The following is a 15,653-nucleotide window of genomic DNA, read 5'->3' as shown; positions in this document are numbered from 1 at the left end:
CTCCCCGTCGCCTAGAGGAGACGACGCGAGGGGGTACAGCCGCGAATTTCTTAGGTTCTTCATAGGGGAGGAGTTAGAAATGCTCTTTGAAGTCTTGAGTCATCTTCTTGATAATTTGGACGTTTTTTTTCTGACAACCTCAACATAATGGATATTTACCATTGACCAATAAGAATTGAATACATGACACGCACAAATAATCATGGCGGGAGGAAATAAAAACGGACTCCTTTAATTAACTACTTGTGCTACAATATGTATTTTCATGTCGAGAAGACTGATTATCTAGCGCAAACTAAGACCAAAAAAATACTTGGTACCAATTATTTGTCCATACAAAAACTACAACAAAATCTCTCTTTCCTTTACTTGAGGGTTGAGGCTACTGATCGAACCACCAGCATTCTCTAGTCAATAGATTTGTTCTCTGTGGCCACGCCACCACCTCGACCTGAAACTAAGTAGTACGTGCATTCGTCAGTAAGTGCAACATTCGCCAGTATAAGTAATCAATCAATGGCAGCATGCTAGGCCAATGGTGAACAATTAACGACTAGTTCAGCAAGACTCACCAGAAGAAATCCCAGCGTGGATGGATCTTGGACATCCTGCCGCCGCCGTAGGCGTACTCCGCCCTTCGCGCGTTCCGGAACGCGCAGCACCCGCCGGAGCAGACGGCGATGAGGACGAGCAGCAGCGCCGCATTCAGTATCGTGAGGTTGTGGCAGTGGCGGCGGAGCTGCTCCATCACGCCGGCCCTGCACGACTCGCACCCGTAGCACAGCACCGCGGGGTCGTTCCTCCACGCGTAGCAGTCCTCGTCCTGCACCGCGGCCACCGCCAGCTCGCCGTCGCCGTAGACGCAGGAGGTGGGCGGCTTGCAGCAACCGGACTGCACTGGAGTGAGGTCGCGTCGCATGTAGTCCTCCGGTGTCCAGCCGGCCACCTCGCGGCACGCCTTGGAGCTCGCCACGCACGCCAGTGCCGGCCGCCAGTACTTCTCGTCGGCCACGTGCTTCCGGAGCCAGGCCGAGTAGTCCCGCGTGTGGTACTCGCGGTAGGGCCTCCCCGGCACCTGCGTCCCGCCGCCGCCGGCCGTGACGGCGAGCCCGAACGCGGTGGCGCCGAGGAGGGCGAGGACGAGGAGGAGCAGGGCGGCGAGGTAGAGCCAGAGCGCCCAGGAGACGTGGTAGCGCGCGCCGATGAAGCCCGGCAGGGAGACGAGGAATGCCACGAAGCCGACGGCGAGGAGCGGGCCCTGGAGCGCCGACTGGCACGTGGTGGCCGGCGTGGTGGAGGCGGCGTGGGCGAGCCAGAGGCCGGCGCCGATGATGGGGATGGACGCCAGCAGCGTGAGCAGGTTCAGGTAGCCGAGCACCGTGTTGCTCAGGTGGTACGGCAGCTCCCGGTGGTTCATCATGCTTGCTTGCTTGATCTTCTCCTTCTCCCTGCTAGCTAGCAAGCGAGCTGCTCTTCAAATGCAATGCACGATCTGCTCCTGATGCTTTGCTTAGCCAAGGTATGCGAGCGCGTGCTGAACACTCCCTACCCCTGTAGCTGTGATTGTGAGCCTGCTTAGCGAGAGCTAGGTAGTTGCATGCTGGGAGCTTCCTTTTCTTTTGGATTTCGCTGGTACCGACTCTTGACTGCTTTTTTCATTCCTAGCTTGTGTGGATCCGTGTGTGCATATGATCTGGAAAATCCATGCTTTTGCTTTGCTCGGACTTTCACTTTTATTTTCTGAATTTGTATATTGCAGCCCGTGTTTCCTGCTCTGTCAGCCTTTCTACCTTTCTCATGCAAAGTAATTAAGAAAAAAATGCTAAATAATGCAAAGTAACCTGTGCACCTTTGAAATTTGGTAAACTGTCCAAAGCACACAGGTCGAAGCAGAGTCTAGGTACTAGAACATTATGTAGTTTTCTGAAAACCTGCAATGAAGGCTTCAGAGAATACTCCCACCGTATACTGGTGGTGGTTGTAACTTGTAAGTATTCAACCAGAAGGTAGAGATTATGAAGCCTTACTTACTTACTTACTTACTTACTTAGGTGTATTTGTATATATGCTTAGTGATTAAGGTAATGCGTGGAGAGCTGGATCTGATCTGAGTTCAGAGAATGGGGGCCGGCAAAAGCAAGCATGCGTGCAACTACATTTTAGTTTGAAATGGATCAAATTGTGTGTGGGTAAAGGAGATCGATTTGGTCCATGCCATACCTTGCTTTTATGCTTTTATTATATACGTTGCTCGCTTTGGTGCAGCAGAACAAAGTGCTAACTGCGTATGTGGCCTCCCCGTAAGTCCTTGTTGATGCGTTCAAATCTCACCTTTTACACGTCTGACTGACATGTATCTTTTGTTGTTGTTGTTGTTGGTAAGATCGACCCGGCTTACGTGCGTAGATCAAATCCAAATGCTTTTGGTTGACAAAGACTTGGCACCTTGATGATTAGAACAAGCTTCCATTCCATGCCAATCTTTCTTTTCATGATGACCGATGATGCACTGACCGACGATCCTAGTACTGATCCACTATCTATATCCATCAGTAGCTACATGTCATTCAGTTCACTGCAAACTTTTCCTCCATTCCAACGATATTCAGGTATCTACTTCGTCAACATATCCAGATCAATTAACACGGTAAGTACACACGAGTATGCAAGAGAAAATGAATGGGCTAATCGATTCATTAAGCTAGAGTTGGAGTGTTAGACGCTCGATCGATCCTAATCAATTAATTACGCTAGATAACTAGGCTTCTTCCAAGTTTGCTTCATCATTGGGTTGGGTTGGGGGCAATGGCAGCGGTTGGGCGGCTGTGGCGGCGGCCTCGGCGAGGAACGATAGGGCGACGGCGGCGTCGCTCATGCACGGCCTGGCCGTGGCCTGGTCTTGCAGGCACATGGCGGCGACGGCGACGGCCTGGTTGAGGTCCCTCTCCGGGAACTCTCCTCTGAGGAGAGGATCGGCCAGCTCCTTATACCTCTTGCTGTCCTTGAACATGGGCGTGGCCCACGTCACCAGCACCTGCTCGGCCGCCGGCCTGGCCGAGTCCACCGCGCGCCGCCCCGTGATGAGCTCCAGGAGGAGGACCCCGAAGCTGTAGACGTCGGACTTGACGCTGAGCTGGCCCGTCCGGATGTACTCGGGCGCGCAGTAGCCGTAGGTGCCCATGACGCGCGGCGACCGCTCGGCGGCGCCGGCGGCAGGGCCGAGCTTGGCGAGGCCGAAATCGGAGAGCTTGGGGCAGAATGCGTCGTCGAGGAGCACGTTAGAGGACTTGAGGTCCCGGTAGATCACCGCCGGGTTGGCCGTCTCGTGGAGGTACTCCAGCCCGCGCGCGGCGCCCAGCGCCACCCGCATCCGCGTCTCCCAGCCCAGCACCGGCTGCGGCTTGCCGGGGTCCCGGGTGGTGCCGTTGTTGTTGTCCAGCAGCAGGAGGTGGTCGGCGAGGGAGCCCAGCGCCATGTACTCGTAGACCAGCAGCCGCTGCTCGCCGTCGGCGCAGTAGCCGACGAGGCTCACCAGGTTGTCATGGTGGAGGAGGCTGAGCATGAGCACCTCCACCACGAACTCCCGGTTGCCCTGCACGCCGTTGAGATCCAGCTGCTTCACGGCAACCACCAGGCCGTCCTCGAGCCGGCCACGGTAGACGCGGCCGAAGCCGCCCTCGCCGAGGAGGCAGTCGGCGCGGAAGTTGTCCGTGGCGGCGGCGAGCTGGTCGTAGGTGAAGGCGCGCGCGCTGCAGCTCGTGATGTTGCTAGTCCGTGCTTGATGCTGAAGCGCAGGATTGTTGCGCGTCGAGGAGGAGCGCAGGCTGCCGCGTCTAGAGCCGAGCCTCTTGGACGCCGACGGCTGCAATGGCAATGGCGCTGCCTCCTTCCCGTCGCCGTCCTCGTCGTCCACTGCCGACGCTGGCCTGAAGCATGCAAAGCAGCTCATCTCCGGCCGCCGGGCATCGGTCGATCACCTAGAATAGGCCTTCAGTTCCGTACCTTGCTTGTTGCCTTCCCAGAAACAACAACCTATCTGCCTACTTGTTGCATGTTTAATTATGGATGGATTCCTGTGGAGCAGTTTGCACGCTACAACTTATGACTAAAATTAGATGGGAGACACATGTTCATCTAAATCTTGGTGTGCATGTTGCACTCCACATATGCAACAGGATTATGGCCAATTAAGCTTCAACACGAGACTACTCTCCTGGACCAAACAAAAATTATAATTACAAAATCCATACAGCAATTAATGCACCCAACAGAGGTGTTTGCATAAAAATTACTGTACTATATAGCCAGGTTATCAAAATTCCCGTGTATGTGTTCATCAAATGTTACTCCCTCTCTCACAGTTTATAATGCGTGCACGTACATCTAGGTCGCAAATTTAATCAAGTTAGCATTAGTTATATGTTATAAAAATTATATCATTAGAAAGTTTAGATGTTCTATTTTCTAATGATATAATTTTTGCATTATATAATTTAAATTATATAGGTCAAATTGGCGACCTAGGAATACGGGGAGGACTAGTAAACTGAGAAGGAGGGAGTATCATGAAAGAATAAATACTTACTCAAAAGAGGTCTAGAATATGTTGCATAAAAATTACTATATTGCCAGGTAATGGAAATCCCACTCTATATGTTGTAGTAATTCAACCATCGTGAAAAAAATTCACCACTATCTGTAAATACTAGGGTAGGGGCCACTAAATTACCAAGTGAACCCCTAATTACACTTGATGACACACATGTATCTGCCTTCCATTGGGCATAAGTTAACCCACCAGTCCGTATACCCAGTAAGATTCAGTTCAAATGTACATTATGCTGCCACAAAATTCCGCCAATCCTTCAGTTCCTGTTAGAGAGTATGTCTGCAAGAATCAAACGGAGAGAAACACATCAGTAATCCATAATAATTCCCCAAAATAAGATATACAAATTTACATTTTTATAAGAGAGCCATGCTCACCATCAGATGTCTTCTATGTGTATCCACATTGTCCACCACTTGAAACTTCTGTAGTTTGTTTGTACAGCAGGTTAAACTAAGAAAATATTCATGTTGGTTGGTTTCCTCTTTACATTGGCCAGAAGTACATGTCAGCTATCCAAAGTAACAAGGCATAACTACTCAGAATCAGTGGGAATTGATAACCGCAGTCGAGGCCTAACAGATCGGGGCTGCCGTGGATGACAAAATATACTTGCAGCCCTTGGATCATCATCATTCAAGCTGAGAAGCGAACTTGCTGCTAAAAAAGAAGGAAAAGAAGAAAAAAAGATGGTCAATACCAAAAGAACTAATCACTCGCGCATAGCGTAATCAGTTTGTTGGCAAAGTTTTCGTTAAGGTAAGTTTGTTGGCGAATCTAATCAACCAGGAAAATGGATGAGCAGAAACAATTTCCAGAATTATCAAAGTTACAAAAAGGACATAACTGAACTCATAAGACAGAGACGTACCAGCATCACTCGATGGTTCCACGCTTCTCTCCTTCACTGGAATCTGCGGTTGTGGGTTCACCGTAACTGCTGGCTCAGACTGTTCAGTACCACCTCCACCTGCTGCAAGTGTAAGAGATATCCAATCATCAGGCTGGACCCCATCTGACATGTTATTGCGCTCATTCCGTACTTCCTGAAGGGGAACACTAGATGGTTGACTAGGAAGAAAAATCCGCAAAGAAGAATCATCATCCTCGAAAGGCAAAAGGTTATCAACAAAGCTTATGGTGCGGGCACGATAAGTAGAAAGATCTTGAACCATAGAAGTATCACTAGAGCCAGCATTGCAGTCAAGGGTATAAGCATTTGGTGCTGCATCAGACGAATTACGTGAATCAACTAAAGTATCAGCTCCAAATAAATAGAATCCTTGCTCCGGTTGGGACCAGGAATTTATGTCAAAAATATCACTGTTGTGGTTGAACAAACCAAGGCCACTACCCCCAACAGCACCACCCTCCTGGTAATTTTCAGCAACTCCTAGTGTAAAACCCAAACCACCGCCATCGTTATAGGCAGCTGGTGGAGACGCAGTCGCAACATTTTCCTCATCGGAGTCACTAAGAACAATAACATCTGCATCCATAAGCTGTTCCTGTGGTCTCACATCATCTCTGTACAACTGACCAAACTTGTCAGGAAAACCATCTAAATCATGTCCATTAATTGAAGATAGACCAAAGTGTGTGCTGCACTCGCTCACACTTTGGTATTCCCCATCCCTGCAAATCCCAGTATGGCTACTGCTCATAGGGATCGAGGGCTTTATGTCATCACCTTTAGGAATTTCCCACAAACCATTAAGATCAAGATATCCCTTTCTGCCAACTTTTGAACTTTCAGACCCATCATAACTAGCACCTTTCTTAAACTGGTTTGCATCCCCAGCAACAGGTTTAGTATCTTGTTTCAGGTTGCAAAGGGAACCGTCAGGCAGGTGCCACTGAGATAATTTTGTATCTTCAACAACACCCTTTACACGCCAAGAGCCATCAGGCTTCACATCTACATCAGTAACATCCTCACTGCAATTCTGAACCTGCATCAAAGTAACACTAAGAAAAATAGAAAAGTGCTGACAATACACAGAAATGAATAGAACTATTTAAACCTACCAGTGAAGTGATCCGATTGAAATACCGATCAATGATCATGCTCTCAATAGAATAATTCTTTAGACATGTTGGACATTGCCACTGCATAAAACCAATTAAGTCCATCAAAATAGGGCCACATTAAAAGAATAAGTTGAACATGTACATTTAAACCCACAAGCAAAAATTGCCCCGTCCATTGGCAAATAGATGATAGTCTAGCCTCTAGCACATGAATAAGGCATGAATGAAAATGGCCGCATCAAACCCTATTTAATTAACGCTCTTACAATTTACTTGGAGCCTTATTTATTACTCTTCCATGCCAAGATTTTCTTCTCGAACAGGGATTTTAGCAGACACAAAACAGGGAAGAGTATCCGATGTCCACCATGTGGGGATCCCAGTTTTTCATACATATGGAAGAACAAAATCTTACCTTCCGTGACCGTTGATTCAGTTCCACAAAAGTTTGCAGATCGAAAGAGCCCATGTGGACACAAGGCTTGAACCTTCCTGCTGTCCTTATCCGGGATCCACTATTCTGCAACATGTGGAAGCTTGCATATCAGAATTTTGTGAAGCACTGGAAAAACTTAGTTTGTACATAAGGACACATGGCAGCCAAATACAGCTATATGACCACTCAGTTGGGATCGATTCCCTAATTCTTAACAAAAGGGATACAGCTTGAATTTGGATTTTTGAAAAATGTAAAATAAAAAAGGCACCTCATACATAGGAAATGAAAATATGTATATGAAGGCTCACAGGACAACGTAGGCTGACTGGAAAGAAATCAGCAACCACTTCCAAATCGCTGTCGCTATCAGCATCATCTGTAGTATTTCCACCTCTGAGACAGCGGCAAACACGAGCAAGAGCCTCCTCAAAAGACTCGCCATCAGCTTCCTTCGGCACCAAGTTTAGAACCTGAAAAGGTAATGTTGCATTCATGCATACAGTGTTTATTTTCCCACAAATAATACTTTAGTAGTATCTAAAACAGGCATTCAAAATTGACGTGGGTGTGCTATTGCAATTCTAAGAAACACAATAACTGATAGTAAGAGTACATAAAATGAAGTCAAAAATTGGCCACCGAGCTTACAAAAATTATCTGATTCATTTATTTGATCTAGCAACTTTTAGGGCAATATTAAAGTTTCAGTTATTGTGAGCACAACCATCCACTGAGAAATTGTTCTTTTGTGGATTGGAACCCAATCCAAACAGAAATAACAATTCGAACATCAGCAAGCCAGAATTCACTTCAACAGCAAAGGAATGTAACAGGCAAAAACCTGCTCAACTGTCCTCTTCCTGGCGATTCTGATCCCAATACAAAATGGTCGAGCATCAACACATGATAGAAGTATTTTGTTTTGTCCTTCTTGGCAAAAGGTTGTTATCTGCAAAACAGTGCAAAAACATAGATGTCCTGAACACGGGAATATGTGAAATGAGATGGAGGAATAAAAGCTGAAAGCTAGTTGTGGTACATATGAGAAGAAAACCCATGGCATTGTTCAGGCTTATTTTGTTTACAAGGAATAAATTATAAGAAAATTGAATTGCCAAGTAAGGCAACTGATAACTACTATATGACTTAAGGCAAATGAAACCCTTTTCAATGAAATGAAATGCAAGGGTCTTTTTGCGTTTTCTCGAAAAAACATGTAGCTCTGTCAATTAAGATACACTAGCAATGCAATAAGAGTGAACTCACCACTGGACCATCATCCCGTCCATTAATCCCTAGTAACTGAGAGTTAGGTCTGAGAACTACTCGCACCGCTATACCTGAAGAAACACATGAAACCAATACATCTTTCATGCCTCGCTCATAGAAAGAATTTATCAAAAATCAATGCATACTAAAATCTAGAAAAGCTCACTGTAATCTCTGTATAAAGTATATAAATGAAAAGAAACTAACTGAGTTTTGCTAAACTCGCTACTTAATACTATTATACTACAATGTAACTAAAGAGGAGCTTTCTAAAGGTACCATGCAACAAACTCCACTTCACATTATACAAAAATGGCTCAAACATTGGGCACACAAAATAGGACCTCCTAGATCATAAGATCAATCATGTTTGAGATCTGAACTGTACTAATAAAGCTGAAAGAAGATCAATCATGTCAGAGATCTGAACTGTACTAATAAAGCTGAAAGGCGAAAGCTATACCATTCACTTGTAATTCTGCATGCTGAGGCCAGTGCATCCTGAACTGAACCTTGTCATTTAGAAGCATACACCAGACCTGCAAATAAGCATGCTCTTGTCAGGACAAAAAAATACTAGTGAACTGTCTTTGGAAACCACCCAACTAAAATGTTTAACCCTATACAAAGAATATAATGCTCCAGTAGCCTAGGCCTACATAGAGATTCGGAGAAGCTTATCCTTGTGCAAAGATATCCAAACAATGCATTTATTCATAACAGAGAGAAAGCGCTAGGTAAGAGGTTAAAGATCGCAAAATCTGCAATCTGGTACACTTGAAGGAGTGACAATATGAGAAGCCATCAGGAATGGATCAGTAAATTCATGATAATGTAAAGTAGCATTACTCTAAAAAGTTCCATATGCCACTATTAAAGTTTATTTGTCGTTGTGGACAGATAATGTAAAGGATGAAATAGTAAGTCTGGACAGAAGAGAGAAGCAAACCTGAATATCATATTCAGCTCTCTGAACAATTTCCCTCTCAGCTCGAGAAAGTAGAAATGTTTTATCAACACTCTGAGAAACATTCGTTCTGGAAAGTGTTGAGCATTCTGTAAGGACAGTGTTGTGGACAAGATGTAGTACAGAATAGTGTGACAGACAAGTACTAAAAAAAAGCTTTTCCTAGAATATGACTAGAAGTGATCAGTATTGATAGTGTGACCTAGTAACACTTCAAACATGACACCCAATATAATGATCAATTGCTTGATAGGAAACATATACTTTTACCATATGTCCTGCTCTGTGGTAACAAGTATAGCATAAGAAACATATGTCATGCTTCAAATGTTGAGTACTGAAAGCTGGGGTGTGTTTGCTAAAATTCAAAGAAGATAAGAGACCTTGGCTTAAATAGTTACACATGCAGTCCAACCAAGTTTTGCTCTCACTCTAGTCAGCTACAGGTCTATACCCATGGTGAAAAAACTTATTCAGATCATGATTATACTATATACTGCAAATGTCTATGTTCTTCCACAGAACCTGTACTCAATGTCAAATGTAACGTGTCCAACTGAAGACCTTAAAAAAAGATTAGTTGTTTACATGGCAAACTGACAGAACATAAACTAGTGTTATGTATCTTTAAAACCATCTAAATTTTTTGTTCAAACTTTTGAGGGTGTTTCACTGAATACTAGTCCATGTTTTATATCCGTAGCAGCGCAAGTGTATTTAGCTAGCATATAAAAAGAACAACACGAGTGTCAATCAGATGTTCTGCAGTTTGATGTGGCCATGGACTGTTTTCTCATGCCTTTGATGAATACAGATTGTTACAGAAGCACTGTTTGGTGCTATCTTTACCACTTAGGTACTATATAATTTTTGCAGCCTTGTTTCGCTTTTATAGTTGCAAGTTGTAATAAGGAATCTCTCATAATAAAATGTAGAGTATTGAACAACATTAAAAGAGAAAGTGTGCACATATATTTATGTTTTTGAGGGTGTTTCACGGAGCATTAATTTATGTTTTTTATCAGTAGCAGCGCACATATATTTAACTAGCATAGAAAAGGAACAGCATGAGTGTCCACCGGTGTTCTGCAGTTCGATGCGGCCATGGACCATTTTCTCATGCTTTTGATGCATACATATTGTTACAGAAGGACCGTTTGGTGCATCTTTACCACTTAGGTATTATATAATTTTTGCAGCCTTGTTTCGCTTTTATAGTTGCAAGTTGCAATAAGGAATCTCTCATAATAAACTGTAGGATTAAAAAAAAAATTAAGAGAGAAAGTGTGCATGTGAGTATCAAAAAATATGTTTTCTATAATGTGAAACTCACCCATCATTTGCAACATTCGAGAACATCAATCTCACAGGTAGCAATAGATTTCCAGTAGTGACCCAATATCTGCATGTTCAAAAGAATCACTGCAGTAAATGGGCAGCAAATACTTCAATCAAGCCATGCACGCAGAATAAAACGATGTTCTATACAATTAGTAAGAAACTAGAAAGCACCCTTACTTAGCTTAAATCTTGTTTTCTAAAAGATATTATCATGATATACTAGAACCAACATACAGCTCACTTCCTGCCAACTGGAAACAATAGAAAGTATAAATTAACCGATTATTCATACAGTCGATGTCATTGTTTCAAACTGCCGTTGGGAGAATCAACGTGCACATAGTAGCCAATTCATCAAGAATCTCTATGGTGGTCATGATGATCTGTTCGACAAGAGTAAGTGCCATTTGGTTGGATATCCTAATAGTCTGACCCCCCCTTTCAAGTAACAGTATTGCATCATTCTCTCAAGGTGACAAAATACAGAAAGAAACAGCGAACCAAGTGGAGTTTCGGCAGGCATACGTACGGGTCTGCTCGTTTTAGCCGACATAATTGGCAATAGAAATGTGCAGGAACTTCAGGCCTCCCTGTAGGCTTCTCTGGGATTTGTACACAGTCCGCATGCTGCTGCCCTTGGCAGTCTTCACACTAGAAGAGAAAATAAATGATGAAAAGATCATTGGTCTATATAACTAGAAGTGTTTCTTTTTTGGGGGATGAGAACAAGAAAAACTAGAAAAGGCTAGATGATCCTACCTTGACCAGATTCCCCAGAAGAAACGTTTGACCACAGACGCAGCGAGAGTTATTAGCGCCCGGGTGGCAAGGGTGCTCTTGTTCTTTTTGGAGTTTCAGAAAACTGAAATCTGGGGCAACCTGTCTCTGGGGGAACAGGTCTGGAGGACCATGAACTTGCATCTTCCTGCCATGGCACTGGTTCTATTATGGCAACTTCAATCGCTAATAGCATGATGAAAAACAGGACAAACGGCTGGACATCCAGCAAGAAAGCTAACCTGTATATATCATCGACTACTCCTGCTACGGTCTCCTTGCTCGGAACATTTTTCTTGCCCCGCCCAAAATGCCACTGGCCTGGTACAGATGCATAGCAAAGCAAGTTAGCAGCGGTACCCGGTAGGTTGCCAATGTTTTTTTTTTTGCGGGGAGTAAATGTTTTAATTTTACAGAGCTGCATTGCACAAATTGATCGCGACGAGGGGTGAGAGGAGGATACCTTGGTCGTCGGAGACTAGCATGAGGATCCTATCGACGAGATCCTGCAACAGGTATTCGAGAAGGATCAGAAACTTCTAGAGCTAGTTAGTTAAATAAACAGGAACTCCTGGAGCAGCAGGACAAGGGTATTGAACAGCAAAGTTTTTGGTCAATAGCAATGCAATTTAGAAGATTTTGGTGACAGTGCAGAGTAAGATTGATGAAGTATAGGTAAAACAGCTGTCTTTGAGGGGATAGTAAGGATAGGAGGAGGTGGCGTGTGGCGGTGACCTGCTTCTTTCCGTGCTTGGGCAGGGCGAGGTGGATCAGCACGTCTTTGAGCTCCTTGATCCTGAAGTAGGCTAGCTTATCCTGAACAAGAAGCAAGATGATTAGGCCGGCTGCAGGTGGATTGGCGTGTGGATTAGGAGCGGACGGAGACGGACCTTGCAGGTGGAAGCGAGGTCCCCCATGGCGACGGCGGCGGCGAGGAGAGGCGCGGCGATTCGGAGGGCATAGGCGGGGCGACGAGCCTCCGGCGGTCGGCAGCGGGCGGCGGCGGCGGGCGTGGGTGAGACGCGGACGGAAGTTTCAATTAAATTACTCCGGTTGGCTCGTGTGAAGGAGGAAGGCGGGCGCCGGGAAAGACGGGCGGGCGGACGCGTCGGCTGCAAATCAAATCCGATTGATTTCCTGTACAAATCCGCGTCATCCTTATTTACGGCGGTTAATCACATCAGTTACAGGTAGGCACTGTACATACCATGATCATCTGTCAGGCCATCTCCAGCGCGGCGACCCATCCTGCGCCCGCGTGGTCGAATGGATCCAGCCAGACAAAAATGCGGCCCAACGCCGGGGACGCACCGCAAAATCGGACGGCCGCAGTGTCCGGAACGATGCAAACCCGGCCCAAATCTGGACCGGGTTTGCGTGGCCGGGCGGCGTCCTCGCGTGTCCGCCTGGTCCGCGTGGCTGGTCCAGCTGTCGGTACCCCAGTCCTATTAAATGTGGACTGGGGGAGGGGACTGTCTCTATCCAGTCCCCACTCTCCACTCCGGCCACACGCACGCGCGGGCTAGAGCTTCCACGCCGTCATGGCCCTGAAGCGCGAGTTCCTCCAGTCCGCGAACAACCACGAGGCCAGCAGCAGCCGGCCAGTCGCGCCGGCGGCGTTCGCCATGGGGCCACCGGCTCCTCCCAGACGCGACCGCATCTACGTCACCGTTGCGGTGGCGCAGATGTTCTGGGACGCCGGCGTCCCAATGCCGTGGGGGGACGTGCACCTCCCCCACGGCTAGCACCTGAGCCCAGATCGGGTTCCGGTGCCACCCATCCCGGGCTCCGGCCGCGCCCGCGTCGCGGAGATCCGGAGGCGCCACGCGCAGCTGCCGGCGAACCTTCAGGAGGACCCCGCGTACGGCGATGCAAGTCCCAACTGGGACTTGTGGTTCGAGGTGGAGCACGATGCGCGCCGGCACATGTGCTTCACATCCGCGACGGTGCGGCCTCGCGCGCAGCCGCGCACACCTGCAAGGCGGACTGGCCGCCGCCCCGGCGGCCTCTACATCGACGAGGCCCAGCAGCAGCCCCAGCCGCAGCCCCAGCACCAGGAGGAGGAGGACGACCCGGAGCTGCAGGCGGCGCTCACGGCGTCCCGCGAGCAGTGCGACCTCGACGAGCTAGCCAAATGGCCGCACCTCGCCGAGACGTTGCGCGCCTCCGCGCTGGAGGAGAAGGCCAGGAAGGTCCAGGAGGACACCCAGGCGGAGGCGTGGGCCTTCCTCGAGATGGCGCGACGGCAGGAGGAGGTCACGCTCCTGGCGGAGGAGGAGCGCCGGGGCGCGCTCCTGGCGGAGGAGGAGCGCTGATGGCGTGTAACTCACACGTTCGTTGGGAACCCCAAGAGGAAGGTATGATGCGCACAGCAGCAAGTTTTCCCTCAGAAAGAAACCAAGGTTTATCGAACCAGGAGGAGCCAAGAAGCACGTTGAAAGTTGATGGCGGCGGGATGTAGTGCGGCGCAACACCAGGGATTCCGGCGCCAACGTGGAACCCGCACAACACAACCAAAGTACTTTGCCCCAACGAAACAAGTGAGGTTGTCAATCTCACCGGCTTGCTGTAACAAAGGATTAACCGTATTGTGTGGAAGATGATTGTTTGCAGAAAACGAGTAGAACGAGTATTGCAATAGATTGTATTTCAGTATAGAGAATTGGACCGGGGTCCACAGTTCACTAGAGGTGTCTCTCCCATAAGATAAACAGCATGTTGGGTGAACAAATTACAGTTGGGCAATTGACAAATAAAGAGGGCATGACCATGCACATACATATTATGATGAGTATAGTGAGATTTAATTGGGCATTACGACAAAGTACATAGACCGCCATCTAGCATGCATCTATGCCTAAAAAGTCCACCTTCAGGTTATCATCCGAACCCCCTCCAGTATTAAGTTGCTAACAACAGACAATTGCATTAAGTATTGCGCGTAATGTAATCAGTAACTACATCCTTGAACATAGCACCAATATTTTATCCCTAGTGGCAACAGCACATCCACAACCTTAGAACTTTCTCGTCATCGTCCCGGATATCAATGGAGGCATGAACCCACTATCGAGCATAAATACTCCCTCTTGGAGTTACAAGCATCTACTTGGCCGGAGCATCTACTAGTAACGGAGAGCATGCAAGATCATAAACAACACATAGACATAACTTTGATAATCAACATAACAAGTATTCTCTATTCATCGGATCCCAACAAACGCAACATATAGAATTATAGATAGATGATCTTGATCATGTTAGGCAGCTCACAAGATCCGACAATGATAGCACAATGGGGAGAAGACAACCATCTAGCTACTGCTATGGACCCATAGTCCAGGGGTAGACTACTCACACATCACTCCGGAGGCGACCATGGCGGCGTAGAGTCCTCCGGGAGATGATTCCCCTCTCCGGCAGAGGTGCCGGAGGCGATCTCCTAGATCCCCCGAGATGGGATCGGCGGCGGCGGCGTCTCCGGAAGGTTTTCCGTATCGTGGCTCTCGGTATCGGGGGTTTCGCAACGGAGGCTTTAAGTAGGCGGAAGGGCAGGTCAGGAGGCGGCACGAGGGGCCCACACCACAGGGCCGCGCGGCCAAGGGGTGGGCCGCGCCGCCCTAGGGTGTGGCCACCTCGTGGCCCCAATTCGTCCCCTCTTCGGTCTTCTGGAAGCTTCGTGGCAAAATAGGACCCTGGGCGTTGATTTCGTCCAATTCCGAGAATATTTCCTTACTAGGATTTCTGAAACCAAAAACAGCAGAAAACAAAGAATCGGCACTTCGGCATCTTGTTAATAGGTTAGTTCCGTAAAATGCACGAATATGACATAAAGTGTGCATAAAACATGTAGATAACATCAATAATGTGGCATGGAACATAAGAAATTATCGATACGTTGGAGACGTATCAGCATCCCCAAGCTTAGTTCTCGCTCGTCCCGAGCGGGTAAAACGATAACACGGATAATTTCCGGAGTGACATGCCATCATAACCTTGATCATACTATTTGTAAAGCATATGTAGTGAATGCAGCGATCAAAACAATGTATATGACATGAGTAAACAAGTGAATCATAAAGCAAAGACTTTTCATGAATAGCACTTCAAGACAAGCATCAATAAGTCTTGCATAAGAGTTAACTCATAAAGCAATAATTCATAGTAAAGGTATTGAAGTAACACAAAGGAAGATTAAGTTTCAGCGGTTGCTTTCAACT

The 15,653-nt window shown here is 47.0% G+C and overlaps 3 protein-coding genes across 4 annotated transcripts; all 3 read right to left on the bottom strand.

Moving 5' to 3' along the window:
• Positions 1–235: 235 nt before the first annotated feature.
• Positions 236–1,503, bottom strand: LOC124661299 (tetraspanin-6-like). The gene is made up of 2 exons (XM_047199166.1): positions 573–1,503; positions 236–451 (listed from the first exon to the last, which is right to left on the bottom strand). Exons 1-2 carry the CDS (start codon positions 1,418–1,420, stop codon positions 412–414), a joined length of 888 nt encoding a protein of 295 aa, XP_047055122.1. The 5' UTR covers positions 1,421–1,503; the 3' UTR covers positions 236–411.
• Positions 1,504–2,758: 1,255 nt separating this feature from the next.
• On the bottom strand, positions 2,759–3,949 carry LOC124662148 (probable serine/threonine-protein kinase PBL25). Its single transcript, XM_047200028.1, has one exon. The coding sequence runs from the start codon at positions 3,947–3,949 to the stop codon at positions 2,759–2,761; it is 1,191 nt and encodes a 396-aa protein (XP_047055984.1).
• Positions 3,950–4,604: 655 nt separating this feature from the next.
• Positions 4,605–12,426, bottom strand: LOC124658936 (E3 SUMO-protein ligase SIZ1-like). 2 transcript variants are annotated; one of them, XM_047196920.1, is made up of 17 exons: positions 12,324–12,426; positions 12,169–12,249; positions 11,897–11,939; positions 11,676–11,754; positions 11,416–11,581; positions 11,186–11,307; positions 10,649–10,717; positions 9,298–9,385; positions 8,812–8,887; positions 8,346–8,419; positions 7,921–8,028; positions 7,388–7,549; positions 7,056–7,160; positions 6,638–6,718; positions 5,481–6,561; positions 4,987–5,269; positions 4,605–4,888 (listed from the first exon to the last, which is right to left on the bottom strand). In XM_047196920.1, the coding sequence occupies exons 1-16, from the start codon at positions 12,348–12,350 to the stop codon at positions 5,145–5,147; spliced, it is 2,487 nt and encodes an 828-aa protein (XP_047052876.1). In that variant the 5' UTR covers positions 12,351–12,426; the 3' UTR covers positions 4,605–4,888; positions 4,987–5,144. The 2 variants fall into 2 exon arrangements, with proteins under 2 accessions (XP_047052876.1, XP_047052875.1); XM_047196919.1 differs by lacking the exons at positions 11,897–11,939; positions 12,169–12,249; positions 12,324–12,426 and having other exon boundaries at positions 4,987–5,266; positions 11,676–11,753.
• Positions 12,427–15,653: the final 3,227 nt, after the last annotated feature.

The sequence above is a fragment of the Lolium rigidum genome, chromosome 6, assembly GCF_022539505.1.
Source record: "Lolium rigidum isolate FL_2022 chromosome 6, APGP_CSIRO_Lrig_0.1, whole genome shotgun sequence".
NCBI lineage: Eukaryota > Viridiplantae > Streptophyta > Magnoliopsida > Poales > Poaceae > Lolium > Lolium rigidum.
The sequence above is the reverse complement of the archived record's forward strand: the minus strand, read 5'-3'. Positions and strand labels throughout refer to the sequence as shown.

Bases quoted from the DNA above. Each gene is read 5' to 3' on its own strand.
- LOC124662148 (XM_047200028.1), bottom strand. From the start codon at position 3,949: ATGAGCTGCTTTGCATGCTTCAGGCCAGCGTCGGCAGTGGACGACGAG.
- LOC124661299 (XM_047199166.1), bottom strand. From the start codon at position 1,420: ATGATGAACCACCGGGAGCTGCCGTACCACCTGAGCAACACGGTGCTC. The intron at 452-572 runs GTGAGTCTTGCT...ACTTAGTTTCAG, and splicing joins CCACGCTGGGATTTCTTCTG to GTCGAGGTGGTGGCGTGGCC.
- LOC124658936 (XM_047196920.1), bottom strand. From the start codon at position 12,350: ATGGGGGACCTCGCTTCCACCTGCAAG. The intron at 12,250-12,323 runs GTCCGTCTCCGT...CTTCTTGTTCAG, and splicing joins ACCTCGCTTCCACCTGCAAG to GATAAGCTAGCCTACTTCAG. The intron at 8,029-8,345 runs GTGAGTTCACTC...ACTGTTTTGCAG, and splicing joins GACGGGATGATGGTCCAGTG to ATAACAACCTTTTGCCAAGA.